Source organism: Neomonachus schauinslandi, chromosome 5 (assembly GCF_002201575.2).
Source record: "Neomonachus schauinslandi chromosome 5, ASM220157v2, whole genome shotgun sequence".
In the NCBI taxonomy this organism is placed as follows: domain Eukaryota; kingdom Metazoa; phylum Chordata; class Mammalia; order Carnivora; family Phocidae; genus Neomonachus; species Neomonachus schauinslandi.
Window position 1 is genome coordinate 146,442,878 of NC_058407.1, and position 21,372 is coordinate 146,464,249.

Consider the following 21,372-nt stretch of genomic DNA (forward strand, 5'->3'; position numbering starts at 1 on the left):
GGCAGCGCATGGGCAACGGGGCCTCCGCGAGCTCTGAGAGGCTCAGGGGCGTGTAAGGAAGGATGTCCTGGGGCAGGACGTCACCCGTGTCACTCCGTGGCCGTCAACAGTGGTGCAATAGGGAAGACTGAACGCTCAGCCAGATTTCTTCCACCAGCATTTATTACACACTATCCAAGGCAGGAGTTCTCACCCGGGGCGACTATAACCCCCCAGGGGCATTTGGCAACATCTGGAGACATTTTTATTACCACGATGGAGGAGGTATCACTCAAGCCCTGACCCCTGATACAAAGACCAACCAAGGGACTCCGAGAAATTAAGGCCACCCCGCCCTGAAAGCACAGAATAAGGAAGGAAAGTGACATATGAAGGGGATTCCCCCAAAGCTCTGTTGCAAGTCCTGATGTAGAAAATTCCTTTTTAGAAGTTGTCATTTAACTGATGACCAACATTTCTGCCACATATGGGCCCCAGAGCCGCCTGCCGGGCAGACTCACAAGGCTGCCACTCACGATCCTGAGCGCCCAGACAGGTGACCCCTCTGCACCCCTGCACTGCCTCATTTCTGTAAAAGGGGTAATAAATGCATCGTCGCTCTCACGGGACTGCTGTTCGGATGACACGGATTAACCTGAATGCTGAGTGTTAACTGAAAAACAGTCATATCATTCCTTAAAAAACCAAGAAACCATTCATTAAAAGCTTACACACCCTCTCCACACACAAAGCCAGTGGTCAAACATCTAAGAAAAGACAAAAGGTGTTCTGCTGATGGATAGCTCTTTCCCAATGAAATAAGAATCACAGGGAAATTAAAATCACACATGCCCTGTTTTATACATTTACGGAGACTTTCAGATACATGGACTAGTCAAATATGTGGAGTAAGTATATAACCACACCCTCCCTTAAAGCATGGTTTTCTTCACAGAGAGAAACTTCCTTCGAGTTGGGGACTCCCAGCCTTTCAACGGATGACTGAAAACCCCCAGGTCCCCATGAGGTGCAGGTGAAGAACGACGACGAGTGGACGAGCGGACAAGTGGAGGCTGGCTCCGCCCCTGAGCCGTGCAGCGCAAACCTGGTCTCACAGGACGGACAGAGGAGCTGAATCCCCAGGAGAGAGCTGCCGAGGTGCCTTAGTGTGTGTGGAGACATTTGCAGGACTGAGAATGACACCTGTCAGCACACTATTCTGGAGTCCAGTCCCTGGAGCAATCTCTGTGAATCCACTGAACCCGTGTGCTGAACGGCTTTCCAACTTTCTAGGAGTAGCAAGGACACGAGGTGTGAACAAACTTCCACAAAGGAATCATTTTGGAAGTGGAGTCGTAAAAGGCCCCACGGTGTGAGTCCACTCTCAATCCGCTAGGAGTGTGTTCATGCACCTCTAGCACCTAAACGGCTAGATGAGAACATGAGGAACAGGATATAAGGCCTCTACTCCAAAGAAGGGGGTAGGAGAGTGGGGGCAGGCGGGCTGCTCCCTTCCCAGGGCCCACACTACAGTAATCCACCGCACCCCCGGGACATCCTCAGCCAGGCCCGGCCAGAGCACCTGACTTCCACAACGTCACACAGAGCGGTGTGAGCAGAGCGGCTGCAAGACGCCCCTGCACAGGAGAGCCGGACCTGCAGGGGCAGGAGGGGCACAGCCATCCCATGTGGCTTCTCTCTTCCATGACTATAAAACACGTGCTCACTGGGGACCAGCTGCAAAGCAAACAAGACGCAGCCCTCACGTCACCTGTAATCCTCCTCCAAAAGAACTGTCAACATCTTGACATTTCCCCTACTTGCTGCACACATTTGAACCTAGTGCACATGCAAACTTCTCTTTTATCAAAACCCATATATTCTCTTCACTAAAAATAACATAAGCATATGCACCGTGAAAAAGACCTTTTTCATTTCCTCTCTTGCAAGCGGTCAGCTCCTGCCCATGGCTCATGTACACCTTCTGGCCCATTATGCCGAACACTCAACTTGAACCAGCTGACGAGGAGCTTACTTCATTGCTGAATACTCTTTGTTTTTAGGAAATAAGAAAAATTCCATTCCTGAGCAGTAAGGCTTTGGTTTCCCAAGCTCTGCGTACTAACAAAGAGCTGGACTCTCTTCTCATATCCAATATTTACCTTCTTGACTTTTTAATGGGGAGGGGCTGCAGGGAACACCAACACGCATCCCCACAGTGACATCAGGTGGCTTCCCGATGAAAGCTCGGCCCCCCACACAGCCTGACTCAGTCTCCCAAACACACGATTCTCTGTCTCTCTCTCCTGCTCTCTCTCAATACATACTCCTGCATTCTAGTTGCTGAGAATGTCTCCATGCAAAGGCACGTGCTGGGTGTTATGACTTTACCACTTTCCCAGACTATGTTTGAAATTCCAAAACCAGGCTTCATTAGATTTCATGCCCGACCTCCATCCCACACAGATGAAATTGCTAGTGTTAGTGCCCAGGATCCCTTGACTGTGTGGCACTTTAAATGCTTCTTAGAAGGAAAAGGTTCATCACGACAGTTAACAGAACAGGATGAGTCACACTCTGTTTTTAGTGTGTGATGTGACAGGACCCTACTACCCCAGGAAGTATTCCAGCAAAAATTCCTTGAGATAAAGAGGAAAAAACAAGGAAATGATTCAATCTCTAGGAAGGAAGCACGCTCCTGGAGAAACAGAAAGTATGGCAGTGGCTACAATGAACAGTAGAAGTGAGTGCAGGAGATGAGAACAGGAGACATCACATGTATGACTTAGGAACCTCACTAAAATAATCCTGCAAATGCTTCCCCCTGGAAAGATACTGTCAGAGCCGGGTGACTGGTCCCTGAGGACCCATTCTTTTATAAACAAAAGGGAATATTTTTTTTAAAACAGGGCAGAACATCTGGTTTATCAGGCTTTCAAAGGCCAAGAGTTAATTTCCTTTTTAGCAAAACATCCGCATCTAACATTTACTAATTGCCAAGTTAGGCTTTGCTTATGTCCCACCCCTGTCTATTGGGCTTTCAGGGTAGTTGCTGTCATCACTGAATTTAGGAGTCCGCTTAGACAAATGTGAAGACATCAAGGTGACAGCCCCAGGGCAGACGTTCACAGAAGTCTGCACACCTGGGGAGAAGGGCTCCTTGAATCCCAGGAATGGGGTGCAGTGGGGAGGAGAGTCTCCATTTCCAACTTGCACAAGAGGGACAAGGTGCTCATCAGCAGGACCCGGTGGAAAATGACACACGTGAAAGCCTGGGGCAAGCAGGGCCTGACGTCCGGGGGCTCAACAATGAGCGACCATCCTGCCCCACGTGAATGTGGCTCTTTGCTTTCCATCCACTGTAGTACGCTCATAAGGCCAAGAAGGCAAACGAGTCCTGATGGCCACATTCACATTCGTGAGAACACACACTCTGGGAGGGGAAAGTTCTCACCAAAACCACATCTGACCTCGTGACGCCAAAGCCCTTTTACCCTTGGTCCCTAATGGCACATTTTTTGAACAATGTATTTTATTCGTAATAGTTTAGTAATAGCTAATGATTTGCATTTCACTTCTCTGAAGTGCCTTAACCCATTTCATTTTCAGCAAAAGAATCCCATCCGCCCAAATATTGAAAAAATTCAGCTTTACCTGTTGCAGGGAAAAAATAAGACAGTGGGAAGACGGTCGACCATAAATTCCCAAGGAAGGTCATTCTGAGACACATCAATCCTGGCAAAGGGAAAGATGAGAAAAAGTGAAAGATCAGCCCAAGACGCTCCACCCCGAAAGAAGCTTCTCTGGTAACAGAAGAGCCTGGGACATTTGCTGTGGCCACACTGACCAGCCCCTCATAGTCAGTGCCAGTGCAAGCCAGCTGCAACTCAGGCAAGAAGAGCTGATGCTTCCAGAATATGTAACCTTCCACCTCACTTACGGAGTGGGAGGGACATGTCCTCAGAGTAAAAATGAGCTTTCCAAAACAAAACAAAACAAAACAAAAAAACCACCTCACTGACACCTTGGGAGCAGTCCACCCACCTGACGGGATCTGGTCAAGTACTTTAATCCCTCCATCGGCTCTGGAAAAAGGAAATCACTGTGCAAAATACATCAAGCCTCTGAAGACATAAGAAAGCTACATTCTATTTTATATTTATATTTTGTAAATATAAATACAAACCTGTATTTTTAAGCAGATTTTAGATTAATTTTCTAATGCAGAAGATGACAAAAAATGGGGGCGCCTGGGTGGCTCAGTCGGTTAAGCGACTGCCTTCGGCTCAGGTCATGATCCTGGAGTCCCGGGATCGAGTCCCGCATCGGGCTCCCTGCTCGGCGGGGGGTCTGCTTCTCCCTCTGACCCTCCCCCTCTCATGCTCTCTCTCTCTATCTCATTCTGTCTCAAATAAATAAATAAAATCTTTAAAAAAAAAAAAAAAAAGAAGATGACAAAAAATGACACCTGTGTTCAATTACCCACCCTGTGCTTTATTACTATTGAAGGAGGCAGCAGCCCCCAACCCCAGCCCGCAGGGATCACTCAGGTGGTGCAGAAACAAACAAAAAACATCCTAGAAGGAGGGAGCAGACCATGGAGGGCCACTTGGCCAGGAGGCTCCGATGTCAATCATCACAAACAATGCATACAAAAGATGGCAATTTTTTGCATCACTAACTTGACAGAAGTTTCCAGAAAGTATAATGGGGGGTGGGAGTGAATCAGTACCATGCATTTGTCCAGAAGGATGACCAAATTATAATGGTTTCAAACAACTGAACAAAACAGCACTCCTCCCTCTGCCTGGGACAGCCTGCCTAAAACATCAGAGTTCCGTTTTTTAAACAAGTGGCACTGAACGCTTTAGTCTATCATCAAATACTTTTCTTCTGAGTTTTACTTCAAAAACAAAAATTTAAATTTGAAAGAAAAACATCATCGTAAACATCCGCTCAGAATTCCACTGGGCTAATCAGGACCTTCTTTCTGGGATTCTCATTCGGGCTTGGTGTATATGCCTCTACATTGTGAAGAGCGGCACTTGTACATCTCATATGCGATTCTTTTCAATTAATTATATGAAAAGCATTGATCTAATAAATGGGTCAAAATCCCATCAAACTCCCAGCCACAACTGACTTAGCTGTGGCTCTCCTGTTGGACATAAACCATGCCACAGTGTCACGCTCCTCTCCAAGCCCTAGTTCCTTAATTCCCCAAAGTGAAATTAACTGGGGCAAAAATGTTAACTATTTTTGTGCTTTCTTACAAATGCTGCTAACACGCTTTCCAAAAAGGTTACGCCCAATTCATGAGCTAGGTCTGACTGTGCCAACTTCACTTTATCAACACAAGATGCTGTCACTTAAAAGCATCTGTTAGTAAGTGTAAATGACACTTTGTTATTAATTTACACTTATTAGACTGTAATCTCCCTACTTGTTTATTTATACTCTCCTCCTCCAGGAGAAACCTACTCAAGTCTTTTCTTCACCCAGGAGTCCCTCCCGGCTGTGTCTCCCCTGCCCCCGGGCTGGTTTTTCAGTGTGGTAGAACACACATAAAATGTCCCAGCCCAACCATTTCTGAGCGCAGAGCTCAGCAGTGATAAGTGCACTCATAATGGGGTGCAGCCATCACCACCACCCAACTCCCCAACCATTTCTTCATCCTGCAAAACGGAGACCTTCTATCCATTCAACAGCTCCCCACTCCCCCGCACCCACCATCTACTTTCTGTCTCTGTGAATCTGACTCCTCTGGGTGCCTCACATCCCCGCAATCACACAGTATGTGTCCTTTTTTTTTTTAAGATTTTATTTGTTTATTTGAGAGAGAGAGAGTGTGAGCACAAGCAGGGGCAGGGAGGGGCAGGGGGAGAAGCAGACTACCCACTGAGCAGGGAGCACTGAGTAGAGCTGGATCCCAAGCCCTGAGATCATGACCTGAGCCAAAGGCAGACGCTTAACCGACTGGGCCACCCAGGCATCCCGTGTCCTTTTGTATCTTTGTACTTCATTTAGCACTGAGTCCTCAAGGTTCATCCATGTTGTAGCAGGTATCAGAATGTCCCTCCTTTTTAAGGCTGAAGAACATTCCCCTGTGCAGACAGACCACATTCTCCTCTTGGCAGTTCCTTAAGCCTTTGTTCTTTCTCAGGGTCTGGAGTATGAACACCTGATTCTGGGTCCTGGTCCCTCACTTACAGGCAGTGTGACTCTGGGCAAGTTACCTACCCTCCTCAGTAAAAAGAGATCCTAAGACCTGCTTCACTGAGTGTTCCAATGAGCAGGGCAGATAACATGTATGAAGAAAAATCTCATGGCACAGTAACTCCTCAAATTTGGCTCTAATCATCACTTATAGCAGATCCAGTGGGTGAAATACAGATGCTGTAAAATACAGCTACTGTCCTTTTTTTAAAGCCTACCTTCCGGGCGCCTGGGTGGCTCAGTTGGTTAAGTGACTGCCTTCGGCTCAGGTCATGATCCTGGAGTCCCGGGATCGAGTCCCGCATCGGGCTCCCTGCTCGGCAGGGAGTCTGCTTCTCCCTCTGACCCTCCTCCCTCTCATGCTCTCTGTATCTCATTCTCTCTGTCTCAAATAAATAAATTAAAAAAAAAAAAAATCTTTAAAGCCTACCTTCCTCACTTCTCTCATTGAGCCCTTTTCTAGTGGAATCTGTTTATCTTTAATTTTTTTTTGTAACTGCTTCACCTTGGAAAGTTTCCATCTCTCGAAGGAACTAGCAAAACCAAATACTCTATGTTCTGCTATTTTTTCCTATGATTTAATCTTTTATATTTAATTCTATCTGGAAGGCTGAAGTCTAAACAACGCCCCCCCACCCCAAACAGCTTAGTACCTTTTCCAAAAACTGTTTGAGGCTTGTTTTTTTACAAAACAATGATTTAAAAATTGTTTTGCTTACTATAGAGGCCACGTCTGGTTACCCAAGGAATCACAAAACTAGAACACATAGTTATCAACCAATCCTTCCTCCTAATTTTAGGAGTGAGGAGGGAAACTAAACCTGGTGGAGAGATTTGCTCCAGGTCCCAGGGCCGGTTGGAGGCACACTGGGGACCTGTCCCCTTTCACTGGGCCAAGGCCCCAGCGCCATGGAAGTCCGTGGGCACCCTTCCCATGATATTCCGGAGAGTTGGCCAATCCAAGGGTCGTCCTAGCAACCAGGTCAGCACTGCTCCCCCACTCACCCTCCCATGAATTCAATCAGGGCTAAACATACTCAACACCATGGAAGGAACACTCAGAAATCATCAGGAAAACTTCAGTTTCGGTGAGGTTTTGCTCAAGGCTTTAAACTGACAATTAAATCACGCCAAGTCTTACCCAAGGTTAACGAATAATGGGCAGGCCCTTGCAAACCATATGGCTAAGCCGTAAGGAGGGAAGACAGGCACAGGCCCAAAGTGCCACAGGCTCCCTTACCTTGCCACAGTGAATGTATCCGTCGGCAGGAGGCGAGCTAGCTGGATAAAGATATGATTGAGGGATGGACAGAAGCCACACCACTGTGCGTAATACAGCAGCAAAACGTCCTGGGGGAAGGGAAGATGGCTGTTAATGGCGCCTAGGAAATGGGCTCACATCCTCATTGTGCTTAGAACCCAGCAGGCATTCAAGAAATGTTGCTTATGCACCCATGATGAAAAATTTTATTTTTAGATCTTTCCAATTATGTGGGTTTTTTTTTTTTTTTTAAGATTTTATTTGACAGAGAGAGCGAGAGAGCACAAGCAGGGGGAGCAGGAGAAGGAGAGGGAGAAGCAGGCCTCCTGCCAAGCAGGGAGCCCGATGTGGGGCTCGGTGACCCGAGCCGAAGGCAGACGCCCAACCATCTGAGCCACCCAGGTGCCTCATTATGTGCTTTCTTTAAGGACTTTTTGCAGTTAGAAAACCAGCATGTAACTCATGCATGTTGTGCAAGAAGACTGCCATGTGATTAATCTGCACATCAAACCTGAATGCTCACCCCAACAACTGCGGCTCTGGGGATTATTTTAATAGGGAGAGATGGCATGATTTCTGCCTCTCTCATGATTCCATACCTGTTTTTGAAGGACCACTTCCCAAAAGGTATCAGTTGTCACTTCAGTGATTAGATGCTGAGAAGGGTACTGGGCAGAGTCACTTCCAATGAGATGCCTTTTCAGGGGACTGTAGAGAACGCTGAAGTTTTGAATAAAAGACTCTAAAAATAAAGAGAAAATGAGATCAGCTCTTCGCTAAGTACTGGGAGAGTAGCTGGCCTACTTTAAACTCTACATTTAAAAAAAATGGGCTGGCTTCACAGGCTTGCATTTTTAACACTTCACCTACAGGCAAAACCCTGAATGCACCAGGCGGGGATTTAGGTAACAAAATGCCGCACAATGTCAGATGCTCTAGTATTTACAGACTAGGAATTCTCCCTTTTTTCTAAAAGGATCAGTCCACAAAGAGACACCCGAGACTGCACAGATCATCATGCCACAATCTTTAAGAGATTTCAACCTACGATCGCAAGACCTCTAAACATCACTACAAAGACAGCTACTACACAAGCTGCCGCGAGCGGACAGGTGTCTCTCATGTTTATTCGAATTCTTCAAGTTTCCTTTTTGAAAGTTTAGGAAAAATAAACTCAATCATATTTAGTGGGAAAACTTATAAATAAAACCCACAAGCAGTCTGAAAACCTAACTTGAACTGACAGCTTTTCCCTTCCCATAAACTCCAGTGTCCTCAGATTGCTTGGTTGTCTGTCCGAAGCAGGACTGATCTGCTGTGTTCTCCCTTCTTTCTCCTACTTCTAACTCTCCATTTTGAGGTCCAATAGTGATGTGTTCCGCAGAGGGAGGAGGAGTGAAGGGTGTCATGTGCATACTAAAGAGAAGTCATTGTCTTGCATGTGAGTTACTTACTTGGCTAGGTTTCTGAAACATAAAACCAAAAATTCTCTCATGTGAACGAAACCTAAATCCCTAAACTGGCCCAGAGAAGCTGAATGAAGAGTCAACTCTGCAAACCAGCGACACACAGGCCTTTTTTCACGAGGACCCTTACAAATGTCACCAACTACAGGACAAAGAAAAACTGAGCTAGACGTATGTTTCAGAGTAGATACAGAAGATCAAAAGAAATCTGAAGGGGGCGCCTGGGTGGCTCAGTTGGTTAAGCGACTGCCTTCGGCTCAGGTCATGATCCTGGAGTCCCGGGATCGAGTCCCGCATCGGGCTCCCTGCTCGGCAGGGAGTCTGCCTCTCCCTCTGACCCTCCCCCCTCTCATGCTCTCTCTATCTCATTCTCTCTCTCAAATAAATAAAATCTTTAAAAAAAAAAAAAAAAAGAAATCTGAAGAAGGCTTCTTTCAGATGACCCTTGAACTCAAATTGAACACCATTATGAGCTCACTGAATGCTAAGTATTACTGAACAGAATTATGAAGTCTAAATAAACACTCTAAAAACACAGGCTTGTTTCACTTTAAGAAAACTCGGGAGGTGCCTGGGTGGCTCAGTTGGTTAAGCGTTTGCCCTCCGCTCAGGTCATGATCTCAGGGTCCTGGGACCAAGCCCTGTGTCAGGATCCCTGCTCAGCAGGGAGCCGGCTTCTCCCATTCCCCACCCCCACCCCCCGGGGCTCCTGCTCTCTTTCGTTCTCTAATAAATAAATTTCACTCTTGCTTTCATATTCTCTAAAACCTGGAAGTAAAAGGTTTCTCTCCCTACCAAATTCCTCCTGTCTCCATTTGGCAAACAATGACTTTCCCCATGTTTCCACTGAGGCTGAACTAACATGGCTTTTGAATTCTCACTTCCTTGTGTGGACATCAAGGATGTCAGCAAAGTCCTGGGAACAGGACAGCGTGGGTTAGTTCACTGCTGCTGCCAAGCCCCAACAGCAAGCTCGCGGATGTTTTCCCATCACGGGGCTCCCCACCCCCAAAGTGGGTTTTTGCTGGTCTGCAACAGGACACTTGTTTGTTGCCCTTGATGCTTGTTTGTTACAATCTAGACACAGAAGATCAGAGCAGCATCTCTCAAGGAGGTATAAACAGCAAAAGAACAAATTAGGTCTGGTGGCCTTGATACCTGTACATCCAAACCTGTGAGACCAAAGGGAGGACAGGTGGTTCTACGTTTCACTGCTTCCTGTTTAAGCTCCTTTGGAGTGGCACTGCTGCGGGGGTCCCATTCATCAGCCCCCCGGGATGCTCGTAGCACAAGGGGTCGCCACCCCATTGCCTTTCCTGCCCACCCCATGCAGCTCACTGCAACTCAGAAACGGGACAGGCACTGCCAATCTGGAATATTGGACTCCTATCCCCCCAACCCCCCAGGGGCTACAAGACAAACTTATCCAAAATCTGGAGTTAGGAAGTTTCTGTTCCCTTTATTAGACAAAATTAACTTCTTTTAAAATGATGACCAACTGCAGTCTAAAGATTTCAAGTGAGCTACAGAACTGACATCCCCCCATGACCAAATGTACTGAGATCCCTGGATAAAAGTTACCGGTATTAAGTTAAGCAATACTTTTTTATGTTGGGGAAGGAAACTGCCCACAGTACCTAGGGTGAACTTCATAAGAGCTTGTTTTGGATCCAAGATATAGTGAGACTCTTCTTTCACATCAACAATTGCGGCAAATTCCTTCACCCGAGTGGCACTCGGAGCCCCCAGCCTCTCTGCATATAACCAAAATAAATTTGAATCCAAAAGGTAGATGTTCAGGGTCTTGTTGGTTCTGCAGCTCAGGCCTGTGAAGTTTGTGCTACTCACGTCCACTTCAGGAAAGAGATACCTGTTCTCCTCAATGTGAGGAACGGAGCCTGGGGGATCGGCCTCACATTTCTTCTCGAGGGAAGAAAATGCGATGGTCGGGGTTTCAAAGACACCTTGTCCAGAATCAATGAAGCCCGTCACGGCCCTGTTTATGGTCCTGCAACATGCAGTGTAGTAGCTGAAGGGGCTGTAGGAACTCAGAAAATTGCTGCATTCTATGCTGTCCGACGCCACATGATAAAAGGTCTGCTCCTTGAGGTAGAAAGAATCCAAAGCTGCCGCCATCTCAAAAAAGCTGCACTGCGGCATGCCGACCGAGCTCGGCCTGACGCCCCCCGCGCTCTGGTTGACACACAGCTCACAGACGTTGTGCGTCCTGGAGACAGAGTGCCACTGGGGCAGCACCACGGTGTTGCAGCAGGGGGACGCCGTGATCAGCGGCGGCTCCGGCAGCTGCGCGGGGGGCTCAGGCGCCAGAGGCCTGAACACCGGGGTGTCCACTCGCCGCAGGTGCTGAAGGAGCCGCTCTACCACCTGGTCCCCGTGACAGTTGTTGTACTCCAAGGCCACTTCGGTGATCTGAAACACAGGGTGGAGCTCATGAGAGGCACGGCGATGGCGGAGGGAGGGAGCCCGCAGCCGTCGGGCCCGGGAAGCATCCTAGTCCAATTCACCAGGAGCCCGGGCCGGCTCTTCAGCTCACTCCATCTAACAGGAAAGCATTACCCCAAAGCTGTGAATGAAGAGGCCTGGATTACCTTTCAGAACTTGTCACTCTATTAACAGTGAGCCAACTGTGGGGAGCAGGAAGGGGTCTTAGAGGCAGACGTCTCCATCCACCACACGACAAGAACCAAGCTCCCCCTCTGCAACATACCTCTAAGCTGAGGGGCCACTCTTCCATACGTATGATGTCTTCTTCACCTTTACTAACAGTCTAAAAATGTCCCAAACACCTCATGAGCGGATCACAGTATTTCACGGCATACCTGTTTCCAAATAAATTCACACCTCACAGGAGGCTACAAATTCAACCTGTTCCAAACCATACTTATCCATCCTGTCTTCCCCCATAACCTCCTCCCCACCCTGTGCTGCCCTCTCTGGGAAAACAGCATTACAAAGTGGGAACGGTGATCCCTCGAGCCCCAACTTCCCCTCTGCGTCCGCACGAGCCTCAAGCCCCGCCACCTCTGACTTCAGCTACAAAGCCGTCCCCATCCTTTGTGTCCCCATGGCCACGGCCTCGATTCAGGCCCTCAGTCGTCACAGACCACCACATGTTCTCCCCTGCCTCACTCGGCCTCCACACTGTCACTATTAATTTTTAAATTACCACCCTAAACACAGCACTCTTCCGCCAAATGACATTCGATGGCTCCCTACTACCTGGAGGATAAAACCTAACACAGTCTGGCCTGCATTTGCCTTTCCAGGGTCACCCCACCCTCTTTAGAGCAGGCCTGGCCAGGACCTCCTCCATCCGACAAACCTCAATAACTGTCCCCGAGGCCCAATAGCAGGGTGGCTGCTTCGGTAAAGCTAACGCCGCCTGCGCCACCTCACCTGGGAGTTTGGCTCTGCCTCTTCGGGACCCCAAAGCCCTTCCCACAGAGTCTCACAAGTGTCTGCTCAGATGCCCCTCCTCCCCACAAGCTTATGGACCCTCACAGGTAGAAACCCTGTTTGATTTCTCCTGTTCTCCCCACAGCCAGGCACAGAACAAATGCACAAGAAGATCTGGTGAATGAATGGCATCTCGGGGTAACATACACACTCCCACTTCCTGGGGAGATTAACCACTTTACCCTCAGATCAGTATTAGCCCGATTAGATTTACATTTCATTCTAAGACTATCTCCAAACTGAATACCTTTCACTACACACCCCAGGTTCATAAGAAAAACAAGCAAGTCATTACAATCCAAAGGCATTTACTCCACCTACTGTCTAAAATAGAATCACGTGCTCACTTGGATCAAATCTTGCCAGTTAGTTAAAAGGTGTTAAGTCACTCGGGATTTTGGGCGCCTGGGTGGCTCAGTTGGTTAAGCGACTGCCTTCGGCTCAGGTCATGATCCTGGAGTCCCGGGATCGAGTCCCGCATCGGGCTCCCTGCTCGGCAGGGAGTCTGCTTCTCCCTCTGACCCTCCTCCCTCTCATGCTCTCTGTCTCTCATTCTCTCTCTCTCAAATAAATAAATAAAATCTTAAAAAAAAAAAAAAAGTCACTCGGGATTTTGTTTCATTCAAGTGTGTCTGTGTGTAAAGCCACTTAGTGAGTACTTTTCCAATTAAAAAAAAAACTCCAAATTTTATATACGGTATTTATAGAGAGTGTTAATTCAAGACATATGCATCTGTACAGAAATATAAACTGAATAGTTCTCGGGCATAAGAAAAGATCACTTCAGATGATGAACCAGTGTTTCCTTTCTCCCCCCACATAAAGCGTCTCGGCCCTCTCTGGAAAAGGCTCTGACAGCACAGCCCACTAATAAGGTCAGGCCCGTGCAATCCACAGGAGCCCAGCTGCCCTCTGGCCCCATCCGGGCACTGCTCTGCACCCAAACACACAATGGATTACCATTCCTACCCGTGCCCCCTGCCCATCCCCCCCCAAAACCCCACAGAAATTGAAGTATTTACTGCAATCTTTTGCAAGGAGCCCAAGCAGGAGTATACTAAGGAGAGCAGGGGTCCTTAAAGGGTTTTCTCTCCTCATCTCTTTTCACAACACTGCTCATAAGCAAAGCACCACGTAAAGGATATTTTTAATTGAAGAAAATATTTTGTATAGAGTAATGCTCTTAAAAAAGAGAGGAATTCTTATTTTTCTCCTATAAATTGAACTGGTTTTCACTTTCACATTCCTTTCGCACCCGGGGCAGTTTTGACAATGCAAGTCCAGTTCCATCTTTACATGTGAAATGCTTGAGGTCATACTTAATTTCACATGAACTAATGAGGAAAATCTGGCAAATAACTTCAACTATTTGTGCTGTAAATGCTTTCTTCCATTTTCTTTAATCAGACAAATGTTTAAGCCAGAACAAGATAACCATGACCTTGCTCGTGAGGCTCACACACTGAACGTGTCAGAGCGGCGCTGTGAAAGCGGAAACGAGGCACACAGACTCTTTGCTGGCTGCAGGGAGCATGTCTTCTGAGCAGCTGGGACGTCCTATGACCTCTCCAGGACCCTCTGCAGAGACGCAGGGGGCCAGCAGCCTGATGCTGTGCTCTCCCGTGGGGGTGCTGGGGGGGATGCGCGTGTGTCGGCAGCTGCTGGCCCCGGACCGGGGCTCACAAGGGAGCCAGCATATGGCCGTCCTCTTGTGTGCCACCCACCACACTCCCCACTATGGCTGCCTCAAAACCCGCTGCCCGGCAAGCCCCGACACTACTACCCTCACGGGACACTGACCTCTCTCCACAATGTAAGCGTCCTCAACCGCCTGCCCAACTGGGCCTCGAGGTGGGCATGGGTAAAAGGCTTAAGGCTTAAACTCTCCTGCGCTTGAGGAGCTGATGAGCTTAGAACTCAGCCTGGGAATGTCCAAGTGTGCTGCTCCCCCGACCCACCCGACCCAACCCCGACGGCTTCCTTACCCCTGCTCACATACCCCACTTCCCATCCCCACCAGCACCCAAGCTCTGGACTTTACTACTTCCCACACTCCTGGAACACTGCTGCCTGGGAAATGCGAATCATGGGAACACCACTCTGCGGACATCTCTCCTTTGTCAGTGACACTGTGCTGGCCACGCTGAACCCTGGAGTCCTCAAAGTCGCACCCAACAGCCTCTCCTCTTCAGGCTTTCCACCTGGGACTTCTCCAGGCAGCCCCTCCGGGGGCCACACAACCCGCACTACTTGCTAACACTGAACCCGCAAACCTCCCCACCGCCGTGCCTCTGCTCAGGCTGCGCCTTCCCTTACGTTTCCTTCAGCCCATCCACATCCCGGCCACCCTAAAAGTCTGTCCCCCATCCCTGCCCCACCCACAGCCTCAGCTTCCTGGCACAGAGCCCTCTCTCCTCCAGTTCCTCCTGAGCCGGGCCTGGGGCTGACCTTCCTCCGCCCTGAATTAATTAAAAGCAAGCTCCTCCTGCCCCTACTGGACAAGCCTCTGAGACCACGAGGGTAAGGCTGCGTCTTCTCCATCTTTCTCCCCCACGGCTCCCTGACACAGTGCTCCATAAACATTTGCTAAACTGACCTAAAATGAAGAGGGAAATGTACTGCACAGAACACTTTACTTGGCTAATAAGGAAGCCATAATACTGCTGAGATGCCATTTGGTTATCAACAATCTCAACCATACACTGAGGTTGGGGAATCCACTCACCTTGCAGGGACACTCTGAGCTCTGAGGAAAGAGCCACAGGAACAAAGAGATTTAAAAAAAAAAAAAGAAGAAGAAGGCCTGGCCATAGATGGAGGAGTCAGGGGAGAGAAGGGAAACGCTGAGCCAGGGAAAAAGGCAGGAAAGCTAGTGTCCTCCCACCAGGGGCCTAAATCCAACCACGACCCCCTGAACAGAGGACCAGCTCCAGTTACAAAACACTACCCCACCCAGGACGCTTACTTGCCCAAATCAGACAAGATAGAATTCTCCACAAAGAAATTTTAGAAGTCAAAGTAAAAATCCCAAACCATAGCTAATGCCGTGGTTAAAAACCCCACCTTTCCTACAAAGAGCCTTATGGCTCTTAATAGTAGATGTAGTAAAGGCCTAGTAATTTGGGAGAGTGTCTTAGTTCATAAACTATCCATGTAGTGACGATTTTCTCAAGAAAATAAGTCTTATTACTTCAAGTCCTCCCCAATCAGAGGAGAAGAAACAAAGCTATTTCATTTCTCTCGTTTCTTCCTCGAAGCCAGAGTAGGAGCAGGGGTAACAACTCTCACAATAAGGCTCCAGAATAGCAAAGTCAGGGGTCTGGCTGGGCAAGAGGCCCATCTCCCTGCCGCCTCCAGGCAGACCATCAGGCTCACGCGGAGGGGCTCGGGGAGAGGCAGTGTCTGGTTAGCCTGGCCAGTGGTACACTGGCGGTCTGAAATTGGTTTTGGCCAATTAAGGGATCCTTGAGGGAAGGAAAAAATAAACCCCCCAGTAAATCCAATTTAGCAATCCCAGGCGCTCGCTGTAATTGTTATTACTCTCTCTAAGTGCCTCCAAATGATCCATGTATAAAATCAACTCCCACCCAGAGAGCGTGAGTGCACCAGCCGAAACAGGAAAAGCAGAGGGAGGGGCAGACTCCTGACAGCGTCCGCCTCTGGAAACCGCTCTGCTTATCTTCACAAGAAAGGCTTAGAGAAACAGGGGAGCCCAGCATCACCACTGCCGCTCCCGGCTGCCGGGTTGAGGTCGGCCAGGGCTGGCGGTCAGACCCAACCCCCCCAACAATGGCCACCCCCGAGGCCACCCCGCACCCTGCCCGTGCCGCAGTCCAGCCCCTCTACGCCACTCCTGCAGTGGGTCATGGCAGGACGGGGGACATCTGGTCCCACCCTGGGGAGGCGCATCTCGGACAGGCCTGTTCTCGCCAATTCCCCCAGACTCGAGCAGCTGTCCGTCAACGTGGCCAGAGAGACCGCGGTGGGTCCTACCCCCGGCACCCACTCTCCTGCCCACTTACGGGAGGAAGGAGTAACGGTGCAGAAATGCAGCGGCCGCTGCTGGCGGGCTCTCGGCTCTTGGCGGAAATCACCGTGAACCGGGAGCGAGATGTCCAAGTTCACGAGGCTTTCCTGGTCCCTAGGAGATACCTTTTAACATTATGACTCTTACCTCATCTATTAAAGGGTGGCTTTCAGCTAAAGGATTAAAAGGGAGAAATACAAGAAGTGCCGGCCCCTTCTTGAGCTCATTGTTCAGCAGGAGGCTCTTGCCGCCGTGCGGCCGCAGCCATCGCAACAGCGCCTCTCGATTCTCTAAGGCCCACTTATGGATGTTCTCTGCCGTGTAGTTGACAGCCTCCCTGCGGAAGACCTGCGAAGGACAACACAGGGAAGGCTGAAGGCAGGGCAGGCTCAGGAGGCCCCGACCACCCCACCACTGCCCAGCTGCAGACAAGACGACTCCCCGGACGTGACCTGCCCCTGCTCCTCCAGACACAGCGTTTCCTCACAAGTGGTTGGAAAGAGCGGAAGCGGCTGCAGAGAGGTGACTTCCAGGTCACAGATGCCTCCCGTCCCCTTCAGCTGACTCCTCTACCACTGAAGAACTCTCCCAATCTGCTGCTGGCAACAATGACCTCTTCCACCCTGGCCAAAGGGAACTATTACATTTTACTGGGTTCTTATACAAGGATTATTGTAAAAGGATCAATGAACACCTACAGGAAAGGAGGTTATAAAGCCAAGGATCATTTAGATTTTTACACTGGTTCCTCAAAACTTGGCTCATAATGGCAGGAGGAGCACCCCCCCATTCCGCCACCCCGTTAGGGCAGACCTTTGTATCTGTTCTGACCCCCTGTACTCCCAGTGACTACAAGAACACTTGGCACACAGCAGGAACTCAACAAATACTTGAAGGAATCCACGAATGACCCACAACTTGTACAAGACCACAGATCACACTTATGTGTACAGAATGAAGGAAAGAGACACCTAGGTTTTGTGCTTTGTTTCTCTGTAACAACCAAAGTAGGTCAACATAAAATTATGTTTGAAATTCCAAAAATATGCATCACTGGGTTTCAAATGAAACTCCCCAAAAAAGTGCTTTGGAGGGTTCCACAAAATGAGATCTTTTATACTCTCCAAAACAGAGAATTAAATTGCCTCGTGACAAAGATGTCCACTGGTTTTATGTTAAAATACTGGTATCCCAGTAGTAGTTCATTTGATAGAAGGAATTCTGCTAAACCAACCAAATGACCTTAAGAACTACAGACCTGATGCAGTAAGCCCAGTGCATTCGCCAGGGCCATTCCCACAGCCCTAGCTTCTCTGTTTCATGTTCCTTCCTCAGTGCCCTCCCCTCTAAATCCATACGATACATGGTGGTTGTACAGCATGCTACAAAAGGAGGATGAAGGAAGATGGGACAGACAGCGAAAGCAGAGGAAGTAAGCAGCAGCTCAGAGGCACGAGGAGAGAGGGAAGGTGGCAGAGAAACCAGCAAAGCAGTGACTCTCGAAGTGGGATGGCGGGAGTTTGAAAAAATATACTCAAACATCATGTACACATTTCTATTTGCGAAACACAAAAACACATTTGACTTTTGGAGTCCAAACCACAAGAAATACAGCATAGCATCTGGGCTGCTAGGGAGCTGCAGAAGCCAGGGCGACTGGCAACCAAGGGAGCACCCCGGAGGGGGCCTAACAGCCCCCCCCACAGGCATGCGACTTGCACGCTGAGTTGAGGGGAGCCCAAGTTCAACGGGCTGGGTACACAGGTTACACAGATACTGGTCTGCACTCAACCTGTAAGTCACACACACTGTCAGTGAAGTTAGAGACAGAAAATACTTAAGAAAAATAAACTCTCAGTGATGGGACTGAAGAAGCAGCAACAAATAGAGCAGAGGTACAGGACTAAGCAGGATACAGGTCAAAAGCTCAGAAATAGCTGAGTTGGGGTTGGTTCACCAAAAGCAAATGAAGACAGGGAACAAAGACGACAATGGAAAACCAAGGCTCGCTGGGGTGAGAAGCCATCAACTTCTCACTGTGACTTAACAAGAACTTCAAAATCCGTTTCATCACCTAAGGAGAAGAGCATGTCACATGAGTACTCCTGATGAATGGAACAAATGAACAGAGAACATCGCCCAATGGAAGCTTAACCTCTGAGAACACGGGCCCAGAGTAACAATTCTCCAACGGAACAATCCTGCAATTTCATCCAAGGAGGAAAACTAACGAGGCTGTACCAGAGTCAAAGAATATAAACAAAGAATTTCTAGATGTTACATTTGAGAGCCCTTTAATGCAGGGGTTCATAAACAGGGGTACGGGCTCTAGCATGGGGTTGCAGAACTCTCAATTTGCATACAAAATCAAGTACACTTTCCTAGGGAGAGCGCCCACAGATTTTATCCAATTCTCAAAGAAGTCTGTGACCTAAACAAGGTTAAGAACCACTGCGCTAATATAAATGTGATTTCAAAATACTTACAAGTGATGTGTTGAAATGTCTATGTAAATACACACTTCCAGAGTGTACTAAGGATACCAGTTTCGCAAGATGTTTATTTGTGATAACCCCAAATCGTACTGTTCCTAGGTAATCTGAAACAGAAAATTTTCCTTTATTAAAGAAAAAGCCTATGCCTTAAAACCACCACAAAACCCAACGATCAAGTCTTGATGCACAAATCCCCAGAGCAAAGCTCTTTCCGGTCACCTAGCCTAGACAAGAAAGGAGGGGCTAGAGAAACCTCCTCCTGAAACAGACCTCACACCTCCTCCTGATGACCCTCCCTCATGGTCACCTGCGATGATGTGACCTCCTCTCCCGTGACCCCGTGCCCGTCTCTCATTTACCCCACCGTAGAGCCCAGGCACATGCTGTTCTCTCTGGACACTCCCATGGCTGGCTCCACGCCATTCAGACCTCAGCTCCAACCCCACCTTCTCCAAGAAGCCTTCCCTGACCATCCCACCTCAGTGCAAATACTCCGAGGATGAAGTCTCTAAGGGCAAACTGGGGCTTCCTCTCCACTCGAGCACTCTCTCTACCATTACTCTATTTTTTTATAGCATTTATTAATATCTACATAATCTGGTTGATTTATTTTGATTTTCTTTGGTCCAACTTCCTCTTAACTCCTGTGAAATTAGCAACCTTGTTTATTGCTATTACCCCGGCACCTATAGCAGTGCCTAGGCATCTAAGAGATCAATAAATACTGGTTAAATGAATGAATCTAAAATGTACAAAGAACTCACACAAATAAATAAGAAAAAGAAAGCAGTTAAAAATGGGCAAACCACAGAAAAAAATGTAAAAGGCTAATAATTACATGAAAATACACTCAACCTCCCTATTTCAGAGGAAAGCAAATTAAAACAAAGTACCCCTCTTTACCCCCAAACTGCCCCAAATTTGAGACACAGGAAATACCAAGTATTGGTGACCAGTAGAGAAAGGTCACTCTGATATGATGCTGGTGGGACACAGAAAGTGGCAGCCACTCGGGAGAGCAAGGGGGTGTGCTGCTCACAATGAGATGTGGGCAGAAGCTGCAGCCCCGAGCCCCGCTGCTGATCCGCACCTGGGTGCTCGGAGCCACATGTAAGGACCGTCACCAAGAAATACTCTGGCAGATGTTCAAAACAATGGAGTGGGGCTATCTGTACATGAACATTTTTCTTGACACGTGAGTGAAAAAGCAAGCTGAAGAAAGGTAAAGTATACCTTCTTATCGGTTTAAAAAAAACACACAAAACCTCACACCTTATAAAACAACATACATTATTTTTTTCCTACAGGAACGTATGTTTAAAAAAAGTATAAAGACTCTGAAAGGATAATAAAAATAGTTTTATGTGGGGGATAGAGATCAGAGGGGACCTTATCCTTATGTGTAAGCTTTCTTTTCTTTCCCTCAAGGAGTAGATGTAGTATTTGTGTGGCTAAAAATTGACTAAAATATCTAGTATTAAAGGCAAGTGGAGGGACGCCTGGGTGGCTCAGACTGTGGCTCTGCCTTCGGCTCAGGTCATGATCCCAGGGTCCTGGGATCGAGCTCCAGATTGGGCTCTGTGCTCAGTGGGGAGCCTGCTTCTCCCTCTCCCTCTGCCTGCCTGTCTGCCTACTTGTGATCTCTCTCTCTCTCAAATAAATAAATAAAATCTTAAAAAAAAAAAAAAAAGGCGAGTGGATAAGATGGTGTAGGAAAAGGTACCCTCTTTCCTAGCCCCCTTCTGCTTTATTGGATGTTAAATAAGATACCAGTTAACTTTAAATATAACCAAGTTCTAAGTAGCCAAAATGTAAAAATATGGAAGTACTAAAACACACCAAGTTTCCAGCTTCACCCACCCCCAGTCCCACTCTGCAGCAGGGGTGTCGCCTTGCTCTTGGACGAGTGGCCAAGAGGGAGAAAGCGGGCGTGGCAATCCCTGAGACCACCTTTCATACAAATCTGACGAGTTTAAAATGGCACAAAACCAAAGAAACAGGAAGGGTAAGTCAGTAACGACAGAGACTGGTTATGTATGGGGGGCAGGGGGCAAGGATGGGCAAGGATGGGAAAGGAGAGGAAATGGGGTCGGGAAACAGGGGTGAGGCAGCCTGACCCTCCTCCTCCGGGGACACCTTTTCCTATCGGGACTCTCGGAGCCCAAGCGATGTTTCACACCCTTCACATACCCACAAACAAAAATCATTAAACCAACCAAGATGTGGGGGTGCCCAATGTGGAACACAAGCACTAACAAATAAACTTAACTATCACACCACGGTGGAAGGGTAGAGGGGTAGGGAGAAAGAACTGAGTAACTGGAACAGTATCTTAGACTGAGTACCGCAGAACTAAGGACAATGAGAGCCAGGCTTCTCGGGGTGGGTGGAGAAAGTTACACATTAATAAAGGAAAGCTACACTCTGGTGTTAGATTGGAATCAGAGGGAA

General features: G+C 48.1%; 1 protein-coding gene across 6 annotated transcripts in view; it reads right to left on the reverse strand.

The window, feature by feature from the left end:
• The window catches only part of TXNDC11 (thioredoxin domain containing 11), a 60,340-nt gene that overhangs the window by 1,075 nt on the left and 37,893 nt on the right, over positions 1–21,372 (reverse strand). For all 6 annotated transcript variants that reach the window (XM_044915612.1, XM_044915614.1, XM_044915613.1 and 3 more), the window contains 6 exons: positions 18,913–19,025; positions 16,574–16,774; positions 10,560–11,352; positions 8,056–8,198; positions 7,436–7,545; positions 3,634–3,714 (listed from right to left, as the gene is read on the reverse strand). In XM_044915612.1, the coding sequence (XP_044771547.1) occupies positions 3,634–3,714; positions 7,436–7,545; positions 8,056–8,198; positions 10,560–11,352; positions 16,574–16,774; positions 18,913–19,025 (1,441 nt within the window). The remainder of the gene's footprint in view (positions 1–3,633; positions 3,715–7,435; positions 7,546–8,055; positions 8,199–10,559; positions 11,353–16,573; positions 16,775–18,912; positions 19,026–21,372) is intronic.